At 42.5% G+C, this 15,365-nt stretch overlaps 1 protein-coding gene across 9 annotated transcripts in view; it reads left to right on the forward strand.

Moving 5' to 3' along the window:
- The first annotated feature begins 9,293 nt into the window (after window positions 1–9,293).
- Window positions 9,294–15,365, forward strand: part of AGAP1 (ArfGAP with GTPase domain, ankyrin repeat and PH domain 1) — a 292,625-nt gene continuing 286,553 nt past the window's right edge. For 5 of the 9 annotated variants that reach the window (XM_017829556.1, XM_017829558.1, XM_017829562.1 and 2 more), the window contains exon 1: window positions 9,295–9,510. In XM_017829556.1, the coding sequence (XP_017685045.1) occupies window positions 9,462–9,510 (49 nt within the window). In that variant the 5' untranslated portion in view covers window positions 9,295–9,461. Of the gene's footprint in view, window positions 9,511–15,365 lie in introns of all 9 variants that reach the window. The other 4 variants (XM_017829559.1, XM_017829560.1, XM_017829564.1 and 1 more) reach the window with 2 other exon arrangements.

Consider the following 15,365-nt stretch of genomic DNA (forward strand, 5'->3'; position numbering starts at 1 on the left):
AGTGTCCAAGGCCAGGTTGGAGCAACCTGGGCTAGTGGAAGGTGTCCTTGCCCATGGCAGGGGGTGGCACTGGATGATGTTTTAAGATTCCCTCCAACCAAAACCATTCTGTGATATTAAGGAAAGGAAATCTGATCTTCATTCTGATCTTGTGATTGACCATCCAGAGTTGTTTCTTTTTTGGAGGATGGTGAAGTTGTCTGTTGGAGACTTGTGAGTGAAAGGGACGGTTTGTTGCAACTTGACCTCCACTATAGTGGACAATGAAGAATTTGTATAGCTTGGTAAATATGAACTGTGTCCTAGGCTTGAGTGAAATCAGACAGACTTTGCTGAAGTCAAATTGTTTTATGCTGTTTGGTGTTGGCTACTTTGTATGATATAATGTAAGTAATTTTACAATTAACAGGTGACTGTGGCAATCTCTCTTTATGTTGAGATAATTGCAGCACTTACAGGAGCAATTTCTGGGCAAAGCATTCAATTAAGTTTTGCATTGGACAGTTGGCATTTTCTGGAGAAACAGTTCTTTATCCCAGAGTTCAGGAGTGCTTGAGTCCCAAGTACATTTGACTGGGTCTCCCGGCACTCAATCCCTCCTCCCCTTGTCTGTCTGCACTACAAAATCCAACTGCTCTGTATCTGCTGCTTTCCATCAGTGAGTGTGGAAAACCACACCGTGCTATGGAGAGGAGAGTTCTGCCAACATAAACTTTCCATGGAGACATTTATCAAGAAATTTCATTGAATGAAAAAATAAGCTAATGGGGCAGCAGAGATCAGCCTTCTCGTGTTGTCCTAATGCTTCCTTTTCCCTGGCTGCCCTGATGCCCAAGTGTTTGGGTAGTCTGATAACTGATGGCTGCAGATATATTCCAATTAGAGCAGTAACCCTGCTCCAAACATACTCTTAAGCTTTTAAGAAATGTGATCTTGTATGTCAGTGAATAACACAGGATTTATATTTTCCGGTTTTCAGTACAAGTTAAATTTGTGTCACAGCTTGAAGCATTAAGTGCTTGTGAACAGAACGTGAACAGAATGTCCAGTCCATAGGATGGCAGGGTAAATCCATGGGTTTTCTTTGCTGTAAAGGTAGGGGTGCTTAGAAGTTTGATTTTTACCTTATTTGCTAAATATTCAGGGTTCAAATCACTAAGATTTTTTTTTTTTAACCGTAAAAGCGCTCAGTGGAGATAAATGGTATAACTAACTATAATATGCCTGCTCCAAATACTGTGCTGCATTTCTGTGAAGTCTCTTTCCATCTGGCTGTCTGGCTGTAGCCCTCGTAAAACGGGTGGTTTTCATGTTGATACTCTAAAATTCTAAATTCTAAACTCTTGCAATGGTGAAAGACTTGTAAATTTTGACCAGAGTTCTCTGTGTTGCCAAACACAAGGTAATCTCATCTCTAATGTGGTGCTGTTGGATATTCAGAGTATGCAAACAGGAGGAAGTTTTCTCTTGCAGAGTTTGTCCCCTTTGGAGTGTGAGGGACATCTGAGATGGATCTGTGGATACGACATTATTGACTTTCTTCCAGGTAGCTGTTTGTTGTTTTGTTTTGTTGGGGTTTTTTTGAGAGCCACTGTGGCTGTACCAGTTTTAAAAGCAGATTTCAAGTTGTTCATTTAGATTTTCTGGCTTATATTGGTACTTTTTGCCTAGTACCTTCTGGAAATGGAAAATTGTCTTGGAGGTGTGAGTGGAACACCACGTGTGCTGCTTTGACAGTGCTGGGGAAGCCTCACTAAAGCAGTAACTTCATCAGTCTGTGTGTATCTTGACTGATGAGCTTTGTTAGACATCAGTATCACTCCTCAGCAGTTCAGTAAAAAATGCTCTTCCCTATTAAATTTAACCATCATCCGGAAGACTTAGGTGAGGTTTAATGAGAACACATTCTGACTTGCTGCTGGGGAGTGTTGGCCTTTTTTAAATGCATGCTGCTAGCAGCTCCTGCTAATTTTAGATCATGTGTTCTTGAAATGCCAGTAGTAGCTGCATACTTACTAACACTGAAAATAAAGGGACTTTTCACTCTCTGGAAGATATGTAAAAACCGTGGTATTATGCAGAAGTTCTGTGTTGAATTCCACCATGGTCAAGGCTCAGGAATTCTTGACTGACTTGCCCTTGGGTTCAGTTTCAGTAACTGCCCAGGCTGTGCAAACTTCCAGCAGTGTAGCTGTGCCTGAATGTGTATTAAATGCAGCTCCTAATCCCGTGGGACAAGGGATCAGCACGTCAGAAGTGAACTCTGTGCTGGCATCCAGATGAAAATGTAGTGGGAATTAGTCTAACAAGTGAGTATGTCCTGGAAGTTGAACCACCTTACTGAAAGCTTATTTCAGGTCACAATAACTCGCTGTTTGCCCGAAAGAATTTAGACTTTCATTTGTCTTGAACCACAGGGAAGAATTACATAGCAGGTTGCTACTGGTTTATGTCTGAAAAGAATTTTGAATGATTCCTGCTTGGGTGATGGCACTGTTAGTGTGTAATGTGGCTAAAACAACTGTTGCCTGCATTACTACAGTTGCAGAACTTCACAGCTTTGCAGGGGAGTATTTATTTTTTTATTTTGTTTTTAGTGGAGACTTCTATTTCAAGACTGATAGTGAACAGGAAAGGATTGATGTCAAGAACAGAGCCACTGATAATGTCACTGAATAATTTGAAAGGGTGACAACAAGACAAGTTTGGTGAAAGGCCAGCACAGTGGATTTGGAGCGTGTTTGCATGTCTCTTAGATCTCTTAATTCTGTGAGCTGGAGATGATACCAGAATGAACCCCTGCTCTGCTGTCCTGCAGGGGATAAGCAGCTGTGCACTCAAGGCTTGATCTTGATGGCAAGGTCAAGAGCAGCTCAGGGCTACAACACCAGGTGACCATCGTCTCTGGCACGTGTATCGGTGTGACCTTGATAAGGGGAAGCCTTCTGGGACTTTATACTGAAAGAGAGTAGGTTTAGATTGGATATTAGGAAGGAATTCTTGCCTGTGATGGGGTGAGGCCCTGGCACAGGTTGCCCAGAGAAGCTGTGGCCGCCCCATCCCTGGGAGTGTCCAAGGCCAGGTTGGACGGGGCTCGGAGCAACCTGGGCTAGTGGAAGGTGTCCCTGCCCATGGCAGAGGGGTGAAACTGGATGAGCTTTAAGGTCCCTTCCAACCCAAACCATTCTAGGATTAAGGTTGGCTCATCCCTATAATTGTTCTGTCTTCATTTGCCTTAAGGGGTCTCTCTGTGGCTGTTCGTGTGGGGGCAATGCCTGGAACCCCTCACCTCTCTCCAGGCTGAGCATTAAAGCCTTTATTAAACAAAAAAACAAAGCAAAAACTTGGAGCTGTTTTCGAAGGTTTTCTGCAAAGTGGGGATAATGCTCATAATCTTTATCTTGTGTGACAGAAAAGTACCTGCTTGAAAAAGGAACTTGCTGCCTGTGTGGGGACGAGAAACGGGGGTAGCTGGGCTGCTTTCATGAAGCCTGGGAAATCACAGTGTTCTCCTCATGGCAGGAGCTGAAGTGTCACTGTTTCTCCTGGTTTAAGTGGGATGTGGGTGGCAGCCCAGGCTGTGTGAGGACAGGGTGGGAAGGGCAGGGTGCTGCTCCTCAGAGCCAGGGCTGCAGCTGGGGGCCACTGCCTCTGATAACAGTCCTTATTTGTCTCAGCGTTTAAGGTAAACCTTTTCCTCAAGTTACATAGAAAGAAACACTTGCTGTTCAGAACTGGTTTTTGTTCTTCTCTGTCCAGGACAACAGAAGATTATCACCAGGTGTTTGTAAATAGACAGGCAGTGTGTACTGAATGCCTAAGTCTGATCAAGTGCTTGATCCTGTAATCACTTGCAGTGATTATCTTTACAAACAAATCTGCCAAATACCACATTATTTCCTAGAAATACATAGCAAGCTATTGTGCTGGGCTGATGCTTGTTTGTCAACAGCAAAGGAAGTGTTTTCTCGTGGAACTATTTCATTTGGGCTGGAGGCCTGGTTGGGTTTGGTTGGCCTGTGAGCTTAGCCAGGTAGTCAGGGCGCAGGAAGAGCCGTTCATGTTCTGGCTGAGCTCTGACACTGCAGAAGGCACCGTGTGTGGTTCAGGGCTGGAGCCGAGTTGGACACCTCCAGAAGCCTGTTGAGAAGGCAGAGGGGGCTCTGAGCCGAGGTGTGTGTGCTGATCAGGGCAGCCATCGATCTCCCTGGGCTGCTGCTGCTACTCCGAGCTCATCTTTGTTTCCTCAGGTTTTGTGGATCTGCAGAATTCCTTCACTCTTGAGTCATGTCTGAGATCGATTGTGACTGAGTCGCTTTGAGAAGGGTTTAAGCAAAACAGTGGTACTTCTTAGGACTTGGTCAGATGCCTACTTGGCTGTAACTGTTGCAAGATGATAACTGCAATAATAAATATTTCAAAGAAACTGGATCTTACTGCGTTCTCTGAGCAGTTGTTATGAGAATGACTTAATTAGATTTCTGGGAATGAGATGACTTTGAGCAATCAAAGTGAAATATAATAAGTCACCAGGAATACCAGGAAAGTCCTGTACTACTGTAACTGACTGGACTGGGAGGGGTTTATTTGTTTGTGTGCTTTTCAGGAATGACAGAATCAGGCTAATATTTATTAAACCTTGGCCTAAGAGCAGTGGGAATTACTATGGAAGAACATCAGATGCGTCCTTTAAACACTGATTAATACAATATAAGAAATGAGCCACGGGGCTGGTACTCATATCTGAATTTGTGTTTTCAGCTTATGTTTAGTATTAAAAAAGGAGTAACTGAGTGCCAGTACCTTAATGATTGCTTTTTCCTGTTTGGAGGAACCTTCTAATGAGTTCCCTACCTCCTTAGCACTAATGGCTGCTGATGGAGATGGACTGAGGTTCTCCAAAAGATCTCGAGGATGTTTTGGGCTTTTATTAGTGTTTATTTGCATGGAAGGGCAGATGATGAGCACTGGACTCAAGTGGAGGTGGGCGGCTGTCCAAGCTAATAAACACACTTGGGAAAGTCATTAGGGTTTGTATGGGAGGGGGAAAGTGGGGTGCATCTGCAGCCACTGACTCAGGAGTTTATTTAGTGTGAGAGATTAATTATTGAAGACAGATGTTCTTAGAGCACTGCAGCTCTATGCTAATGGAACAGGGGATGATTAACGTTTGGTGTGTGGGTGGGGAGGAAATGCAAAAAACATCTTAAACTACTGGGAACTGTTGCTCCTGAGAGTAGGTTCCAGTGAGGGGAGCCTTCAGTTCAACTTCAATTTACCTTAAATTGAACAACCCAGTTGAATTCAGCCTTTGCTTGTCTTTTTGTACCTCTCCTGCCTTTTTTTGTTAGTGAATTTGTCATTCCTAACTAGAGACATCATGGAGTTGATCCAATATCTTCTCCAGATATGAACTCTGTTACAGGGAATTCCCCACATTAGGATGGGGGAAGCACTATGAGACGTGGGCTGTGGAAGCTATAATTGGCTGTGCCAAATGGATTATGGACCAATTAATCAAATACAATAACTTCATGAATTTCCAAATCCTTTCTCTGGCAAATTCCTGAATTTTGAATTTTGGTAGGTTTTGGAAATAGCAGCATTTATTATATTTCACAATAAACTAGATCAGTCTCACTAGTTTGTTCTCATATTAAAAAACCAAAATGACATAAACTCCTTTTTGAATATATCTTTGTTCATGCTGGGGGTGAATTTCTTTGACAGGCTGCTTTGACTGAGATGTGCTCTGGCAGGCAACTTCAAAAATAGAGCTCTGCTAACACCCAGGTTTTAGCATAACAATGGCTGATGGATGAGGACTGTGTTGAAATGTTGACATGAAGCATAAGCCAGGATGGTGAGGAAAGAATCTATAGCATGTATAGATGTAAAGCAAGGGGGTGTAAGATATAAAGAAAAATAATAAAATTCCATGGAATCATAGAATGTGAAGGGCTTGGAAGGGACCTTAAAGTTCATCCCATCCCACCCCCTGCCATGGGCAGGGACACCTCCCACCAGCCCAGGTTGCTCCAAGCCCCCTCCAACCCGGCCTTGGACACTTCCAGGGATGGGGCAGTCACAGCTTCTCTGGGCAACTTGTGTTGTGTGTGGAATAACACACAAGGAGATATCTATGTGTGTATCTGCTACACCTGCTAAGCTTTTAGAAGGTCAGATTGGAGCTTAGGTAGTAAAAAGATAAAGACACAAAGTGGATTGTATTGAGCAGTAGCCTAAGACCCACAGGGACAGGGGCTCTGGAGGTTGCTAACTTTTGCCAGTGTGGTTGATTTAGGTCACTGTGAAAACCTGCAGTATTTTGAGGAGAAGCTGCCCAGTTCATGGCTGTGCGTTTTGTGGTTTGCCTCATATCCAAGGCCTCTGTGGGAATGAGGGTTGGAGATGTTGGCTACAAAAGCACTTGGAAAGTAGATCTCCAGACAAGCCCGTGGTTTCATTCTGACTGATCTTTGGGGCTATAATGGCCCAGTGCAGCTGCCTGTTCACTTGAACTGTGTGTTGTTTGAGTAGTGGGGGCATAGCTGATGTGAAAAAGCAAGATAATTTAAAATTTGAAATAGTTCATCCAGAATTCTTTCCTCGGAGGCCCTGGCACAGGTTGCCCAGAGAAGCTGTGGCTGCCCCTGGATCCCTGGAAGTGTCCAAGGACTGGTTGGATGAGGCTTGGAGCAACCTGGGCTACTGGAAGGTGTCCCTGCCCATGGCAGGGTCGGGGGAAGCTTTTAGGTCCCTTCCAGTCCAAACCATTCTGGGATTCTGTGATAAATTGTCTGTCATAATTTGTGTACTGAAAATGGAACAGAAAGCTTTGCTGTGAGGTGGAGGAATGGGGAAGAGCTGAAGCTGTTGCTCAAGGATTAGCCCTGCAGGTGTTTTCCTGTTGCTTAAACTAACTGCCTGCTGCATCACCAACACTCAGCAAGCAGCCAAAGCAGTTAATATGCAATGCTGAGTAATAGATGAATTACATTTATCAGATTATAATAACGGGAAAGCCTTTTAAGTAATGATGAAGACTTAATTCCATTGGGCTGGCTGAGAGCGTAATGTTTGAACTATCAGCTATAAAATAATTCCAGCATGTAGGAATTAACTTCCTTAACTGATAATTAGTAACTAATGCTGGGAGAAATCGCTGTCTCATGCTTGCAAAAGTACAAATGGTTTACTTAACAGATATAACTGAAAAAAATGTGTCGAGTGTTTAGACCTAGACCTCAAACAATTGTAAACTCTTCCATAGTTGGTCATGACTGCTTAAAATACATTAAGCTACATACTCATGGTGTTGCTAAACCCTTGCTAAAGGGTTCGAAGTTAACCAAATGGTGATAATTGTAGAGTAAGTTGAAAATCCTCAAGTGGGTGAAAACAGCATTTGCAGCACAGTTTCATCTGGAAATATGTGGTAGCTCTGAGTCAATAAATATATTGCCATGACTCTTATACTGCAGAAACAAAAAAGCCAAACTTGAACTATTAACACTTGAATAAGGAGAAACTGAATGAGAAGGAAAAGGCTGTAGAACTATGTCGAGCTCATCTTCTTCAAAAGTTGGCATATTCAGTGTCATCTGATTTATTTAACAAATATAGGTGTTCTGTACTTAAAGCTTCAGAAATGGCAGGCAATAAGAGTATTTCTTGGCTGGTATATTTTTTAAAAAGAGTGTAGATAGAGACTGCAATCAGTTGTGGAGTGGTACTGGATAATGTTGGTTATGTCGAAAGGAATCTGTGGGGCATTTGTAAACTGAGGAGTGAGTAAACAGAAGGCTAAACTCTGTGGGATCTCTGTATTAATTTTCTGATTGCAACAGGTAGATAACTTATAGCCTTGTGCAGTTGTAAGTAACTGAGGTCCAATTTTACATTCTTACTGTATACTACAGAATTAGTTCATAAAGTAGGATGCATGCATTTTCAAACTGAGCTCAAATCCGCATGAGCATCATGCTGAGAATTAGAGGGAGAAGGGAATAGAAGAAAGCACCTAGGTAAGAGATTTTTGTAAGAAATAATAGAATATGGCTTTTGCTTTAGGTTATGTTGTGCCTCTAATGCTTTGCAGTTAGTCCTGTTTCTGGTCCCCTGTGTTCCATTTCAGAACATCTCAGGCATGCATAGGTTGAGCCCAGAAAGATGGAAGGAGTGATCAAGTTCTCTTCATGAATTGCATTTTCTCTACTTTTACCACCTGTACTTTGACCTTCCTCATGAAGAGACTTGGCTTGATCTGCATTTTGCAGCCAAACGAATTAGTGCTGAATGTTAATGAAGCATCCTTGTTAACATCAATACAGTGTGGCTGATGCACAGTGAGCCTCAGTGATCTCGACTTTACGTAGCTGCTTCCATTTGCTGTTCAGAAAACTGGAAGACCCAGGCTTGGCTTGCCTGTTAGAGCTTTGGAAATGTGAGACTTTGCAAATATCAGTGGCTGTTCCAGTAAGGAGGAGGCTGTAATTACTTGAATGAAACTTGACCGACATATGAACAAGAAGTATCTGTTGAGGGCCTGTTGCCAAGTGTGGATTTGTACTTAAGCGGATATAATTACGTGGACTTTGTACTGGATTGTTTGACAGATTAAATTTCTATGACAGCGTGAGATAACAGGAGGTCACAGTCCAAGAATAAGGTTTTGGAGAATATGTATTCACAGCTGGGGTGCTAATCTGATTAATTGAAAGCAGACTCCATTCATGACAAATTCATGTTGTTGGATACAAGTGTCAGTGCCAGTTGTGAAGGCGGTGTGAGGTCTGTGCACTGAGAATGGTCTTTCGCAGCGGTGCTGGGAAAATTGAGTGGGGTCTCCACTTCTCAACGTGCTTGGCTGCTTCTCCAAGCCTGAAACAGCCTCCTCAGTGTCTGATGGAGCCACAGCTGCCATGCAGTGTTTGGCTCAGAGGTTTGTGTGGGATTCTTTCCCCTGGTTATTGGGCTGAGAGCTCCATTGATCCCCGCAGCCCTTGGGCAGAGACGGAGCGCGGTGTAAATCTGTCTGGCCGTGGCATTAAGGAAATAGGAGGTCTCACACGTGGGCTGTGGTCAGTGGTGCTGGGTATGGAGCACATGGACTCCAAGAGCAGCTGGTGTTCTATTTTCAGAAGCCCTGAGGAGTTGTGATCCCAAAGTGTTGATCTGCTGCCTCTTAGGTCAGCTCATGGGAGAGCCCGGCGTGGGCACGGGGCAGCTGCAGCCTCTTCCTGCGCACTGTGTGGAAACTCTGGCAACTGGGAGTTGTGCCTGTTATGTAAGAGGAAGAAATGACTGCCTGGGATGATGTAAAAGGAGCTGCGTGTCTCAGGATGGCTGAAGGAGTCACCTCCAAGAGTTCTGCTCCTCTCTGACCCGAGTCCTGACGATGTGTTTGGACCAGCATTGATACATATAAGTGATTTCTGCACTTTGCTTTTTTGGAAAGGATGTTATTTGCTGCAAAGGAACTGGAAGGAGATGGCATTTCAGAAATAGGTATGATGATGTTTTCCAGCTTTCAGTGCAGTTTCTGTTCTGGAATAATGTCTTCGAGTGCTTTACCTATTTAGGAACAGGCATCTTATGACTGATTTTTAAGTAAGGCACTAATGAGGGATTGCTTGCAACACAAACAAGTCAATCTTGTCAGAATTATTCAGACAGGTACCTTGCAGCTGTATCTGAAGAAAATTCAGTCCTCTCTGTAGGTATTCAGCTCATGCCATTTGAAAGGGAGAAGTGTTTGGCGGAAAGAGATTTAATTTAAGAAACCCCATTAAGTATGTTGTGAGGTAGATGCAGTAATTCAATAAGCTGGAGTGATTCATGTGCATTCCTGATAATTTTTAAGAAGCTCTTGATTCAGTGCATGTAATTTTTTTTGTGTATAAGGTTTTGCTTGTGTAATTGATAACCTGGGGATGTGGCTGACGTGCAGACTGGACTCAGGCTTTCTGAAAAGCTTCAGTGAGTATTGCTTTAGGTTGTGCACAAAGCAGTAGGGTTCTGTGAAGTCTTCTGAAAGCCTGGATAAGCAAACACTGTTATAGTTATAGAGAAGCTCTGGAATGAAAACCCTGAAGGAAGGTAATGATCTGTAGAAGTGGAGTGTTTGGAAACAGTTAATTTAATTAATTAATGTGTCCTCTTTGCTCATCTGAAAAAAGCTTTTAGAAAGGACTGCAGACATCTGCAGTGCTTTTTAATATTTGATGGGCTGTACAGTTCCTTACAGAAAATTCATGACCTGCTCTATTTCTGTGAGGCTGATTCGGTGAGAGCATCAGTGAAAGAAGTCGGGTGGATTCCTTATCTTCCTATTACAATGTAGATACTGAAAGATTAGATCTGCTGCAGATTTACTTAGTGTTTTCTTCTCATGTCTGTGAGCTCTGCATCAACAGATAATTTTTGGGGCTCTGGAACTGAATCATTGTTGCCCAGGATGCTTGTTCTGCTTATGTCTGGAATAAACACATTGGTAAGGCAGAGATTCAGTGCTTGATGCCCTTGGGATTCCTGTTGCCAAAGGAAATATTGTAACCCTTTAGCAAACATCCGAGGAGCAGCTCAGCATGACTTGTATATACAGGAAGAATTTCAGTGCAAGCAGATGCAGCAAAATGAGTGCTGAATCTGTAACAGGCTTCAAAACAGGCTGCTTTCAGTTTGAGAAGATCCTGGAAACCTGACCTTGTCTCAGTCCCTGGGTCCTGTAAGCTGCCCAGTTCCCTTGGCTTTCCTTGTCCTCTGGCAAAGGGGTCTTTATTAACAGTTGGTTTGTCCTCCTCACACTGACAAAACTACTTAGAAAAAGGTCAGATTCGAGTGGTGGCAAAGAACTATAGGAGCCCCCTGAAGACACTGTGATAAGCTTTGGAAAGAGGAGAATATACATTGCCTGCTGAAATGTTGAAAAAAAGCTGTTTGTCCATGGAATTTCTTTTTCCCCTGAGTGAATATTAAGTTTCCACAGTAAAATCCTCACTTCTCAAAGCCGCTTACTTGTTTTTGGTCCCCTGTTTATGGGTCTCTTGTGTAAACTGTTGTCACAAGATGCAATAAAGTTTTAGTTGTTGGGAATGTGAATTTTTGGCATTTCACATGACTGTGATATTTCCTAGCTCAGTATATGGAGCTGTATTTCACTATTTTAAACTACCCAAAATCTTGTTAGTCTTAACTGTGTAGCTGTTGATGTCAGTTTTCCAGTGCTTAACCAGTTGTCCATAGTCAATTATGGAGAGTCATGAAAATAGGTTGTTTCTCCTCAGGCTGAGGTTTGGGAACGTCAGCTGAACGTTCCCGGAGTTGTTGTGGTGAAGGTGTTCACAGAGCCACTGCAGAACTGCAGGATGGGTTGGGTTGGAAGGGACCTTACAGCCCATCCAGTCCCACCCCCTGCCACTATCCCAGGTTGCTCCAACCTGGCCTTGGACACTTCCAGGGATGGGGCAGCCACAGCTTCTCTGGGCAACCTGTACCAGGGCCTCACCACCCTCATGGGGAAGAATTCCTTCCCAGTATCCCATCCCATTCCCCTTGTCCTATCCCTCCAGGCCCTTGTCCCCAGTCCCTCTCCAGCTCTCTTGGAGCCCCTTTAGGCACTGGAAGGGGCTCTGAGGTCACCCTGGAGCCTTGTCTTCTCCAGGCTGAACACCCCAATTGTGTAAGAAATCCTTGGAAGCTAAGTGTATGGATTCATGGTGCAGCTATAATGGCAGCAGCTTCTTCCCCTGACAGAGCCAAAACGATCACATGGAGTATATCAGAATCTGGTAAACATATTTTTTTAGAGGAGAGGGGGTTACTGAAATTTAGCAGGTTAAAGAACTGTTGAGAGCAGAGTCTCAGTATTTGCAATGAAGAGTTCAAGTCCCTGGTGTTACTCATATGGTCTGAACGACTCTGAGTTCAATTAATATCCTTATATTTTGCCATTAGGTAGGTAGGAAACAGCAAATCCAAACACTCTGCTGGCAGAACTGAGTGCTGGGGTTTCACTGTTCCTTATCATGGAGTCAGTAAGGTTGGAAAAGACCTCCAAGATCATCATGTCCAGTGTTTGGACCAAACACCACCCTGTCAGCTAGACCAGAGCATGAAGTGCTACGTCCAGAGACAGTTTGACAAACTGACATCGGTTTGAGCTTCTATTTAGAAATCTTCTGTATGGAAAATGTCTGAAAATATAGTGGCAATAGTTAAAACTCTGTAATGCCTGAATGTTTGCTTAAATTAGTGGATAATAATGAAGATCAGATGTGATAGAAAGTTTTTCATTAATGATGAATAAACTCCATCTGTATAACAAAAAAACCTGATGTCTCTGCTCTTGAGCATCTTAACTTCAGATTTTTTCCTTTATGGAGTATCCACATTAAGAAATTGCATTTTTTGGGAGTTCAGATGTGTTGTAAGCCTCAGGCATATTGTTGTTATCCCAGGAGCAATGGGTGGAAATAAATGCAAGGGTGGTGATAATGAGCAGTGCTTGCTGTCTGCTGAGAGAGCTGATAATACACAAAATTCACCATTTACTTCAAGTAGTCTCTTTGTGAAGACAGAAACATGGAAACCTTTTATAAAACCCCAACACAACAGCAGCAACAATTATTAAATAAATCCTACCCCCAGACTGCTCCATTTTCTGCTATTGGCATTAAGCACTAATTAACTTCTGCACAATGTTAACTCAGCTGAGCTTGTTACCAGTCAAAACATGTTAGTTGTGTATCATTAATAACACAAGAAAAAAATTGGGCTCTTGGTAAATAGCTGATAGCACTTCCTGTGTTTGGAAACACAGCCAATGTGATCCAGTGTCAGCTTTTATAAAAGTATGAGATATGGGGCTGTAGGATTTGCCTGATGCTCACCAGCTTCTTGTCAGTAAAGGGAGCATTTCGTTTTTGCAGGGACTTTGGGGATTAATTGGAAGTGCTCATGTGCTGAGAACTGTGCATTAAGCTAAAGAAAGAGGAGGAGCTCTTCAGTGAGGGAAACCACCTTCCAGTTTTATCAAAGTGTTTTTAATAAGCATGCTTCATGTTTGAAAGAAAATATAATTCTCATTGCTTGTGTGAATATAGAGGAAACTGCACACTTAGGGATGGAGCAGGATTGTTTCTACTGTGATTAGCAATATTCATAATGCTCTTACAAGGAGACAGGCAAGTGAATGATGGATTAATGGATTTCCTTCACCTGGGCAGTATTTCTGTGAGCAGTGTCCATTGGCAGAACAGAGCAGCGAGATAAAGGCTGTGCAGTGGGCAGGTCATTCTTGATTAGTTGGTTCTACCTGTGCAGAGGAGAAGATGTAGATGTTGTTCAGGATGTCGAAAGGTGAAATGTTGATTCCTGTTTTGAATCACCTCCTTACCTGAGGGATAATGATGTTAGTTTGAGGATTTTGCCCAAACAGCATTTACCCCTGCTGCTCTCAGGACCTGAGCTAATAATGTGCTAAGGAAGTGAACACTTGGCCTTATTCTGTGTTCATTTTCAGTTGATCATGTGGGGTTTTACCTTTGCAGTACCCTCAGGTATGACCTTCTGTAAACAGGGATATGGCAAGTTAATGAACATTCACAGCTGGTGTACCAATAAAGGCAGGTTTGGTCGGTACAGGAGGACTTCAAACTCCAATAATTCTGGTGACTTTTGGAAGCAGAAGGATGTTGAGGTGGGAGTTTGCTGTGGCGTCAGTGCCGTGAAACTCCAAAAGTAACTGGCAGGTGAGGCTGAAATCATCTTCCAGGAAGATGACATGGAATAATGTTGCTTGCTAGTGGGTATCCAGAGCGTTGGAATCCCACAAACCTTTTGTTGGTTCTAGGCCTTGAAGGTCTTATTTGTGTGCCATCTAACTGGGAACACAGCTCGATGGGAAATACAATATTCTCTTCTAAATGTAGTTGGTTTTCCCTAGTTAAAGTAGTGGGTATAATATACAGCAGGGAAAGAGAGTATCAATAAGGTATGTGCCATGTGTAAAAGGGAAGAAAAATCCATCTGAGTCCTGATTGTGAACTCCCAACATGTTAAGAATGTGGTTTTTTTGGGGAAAAAAATGTGTACTTTAGTCAGAAGATGATGGCCATGTTGGTACTTTGGTAAATGAAGAAATGGAGGCTGTTGAGTTGTGTTTGAAGTGAAGCAGATATTCCATGTATCTACACGAGGTGCTAATTTAGCTAAAAATCAAGCCATAATTCAGCAGTCAATTAATATATGATTATAGAAATAATTACATCTTCAGTTTATTTTAGAATAAGATAAACTGAAAGCTTATTTAATTAATAAACACCCACCTTCTAAATTTTCAGGCTGCGTGAATGTTTTGCTTAAAGCAGCTTCTGCACAGGAGATGCAGTTCTGGGAAAACATCTGAGAGGGATCATACACATCCAAAACAGAGCTGTTTGATCTTGGTTCATGAGCTTTGATTCCCTAAAATAGCTGCATAATTAGTCAGCACTAAAGGGCAGCTTATCTGGACATACTGGAAAAAATGTGACACATCATGTCCCCAACTCTTGGTATTCATGAGTTGGTATGAAAGTGCAGTTTGTGCTCAGTTTCCTCTGAGATTAGTGGGGATAAATCAGCCTGGGACTGAATATTTCAACCAGTATTGGTAAATCGGTGCGGCCTTTCCACTGCTTCTATGACTTTACTTTTTTCTCCCCCTTTTTTTTTTTTTATTATGTTCCTCTTCTGAAATTTTTAATTTTTTCTTTGAGTGAATCTTAACTGCGAAGTAAAATTTATTTTTTTTCTATATGTCATACCTTGAAAATATTTTACTGGGTTTTAAAACTAAAATGCATCTGTGAAATGGTGGGGAGTTTTAGAGACATCAGCCTGACTTACACAGCAAGTACTTAGTTCTCACAGAAACTGGGCTTAAATTTTGGAAAATTCTGATACTCCTCACATCCTCACACCCAGAACAATCCAAGCTGGAAATATTTCTTCTTCTTTTTTTTTTTTTTTTGTTTAAATGCAGCCTGTTGGCATCCACATAAGGAAACTCAGACCTCTCTGGGGAATCCCAGGTTTGCTTTCATTGAAAACATTTAAATTTTCTCTTGAAAGCGGATTTCCATGATGGTAACATTTCCCTCCTCTCCCCAGATTAAAAAATAGAATTTAAAAGCCATAGGAGCTGTTTGCCATGCTTCTCCACAGTGTTGTTCTGGATGTTGTTCAGTCCTGAGGCATCACTGCACCAGCAGTGTCTCAGAGAATTTTGTGGTGAACAGTGAACTGTCTTCGCTGGATCAGAGCATGTTTCCCTTGCTGAATTTCGAAGAACAGCTAAACCCATGTTATTTATCATGAGA

The sequence above is a fragment of the Lepidothrix coronata genome, unplaced genomic scaffold (assembly GCF_001604755.1).
Source record: "Lepidothrix coronata isolate B3197 unplaced genomic scaffold, Lepidothrix_coronata-1.0 Scaffold165, whole genome shotgun sequence".
Taxonomy (NCBI): domain Eukaryota; kingdom Metazoa; phylum Chordata; class Aves; order Passeriformes; family Pipridae; genus Lepidothrix; species Lepidothrix coronata.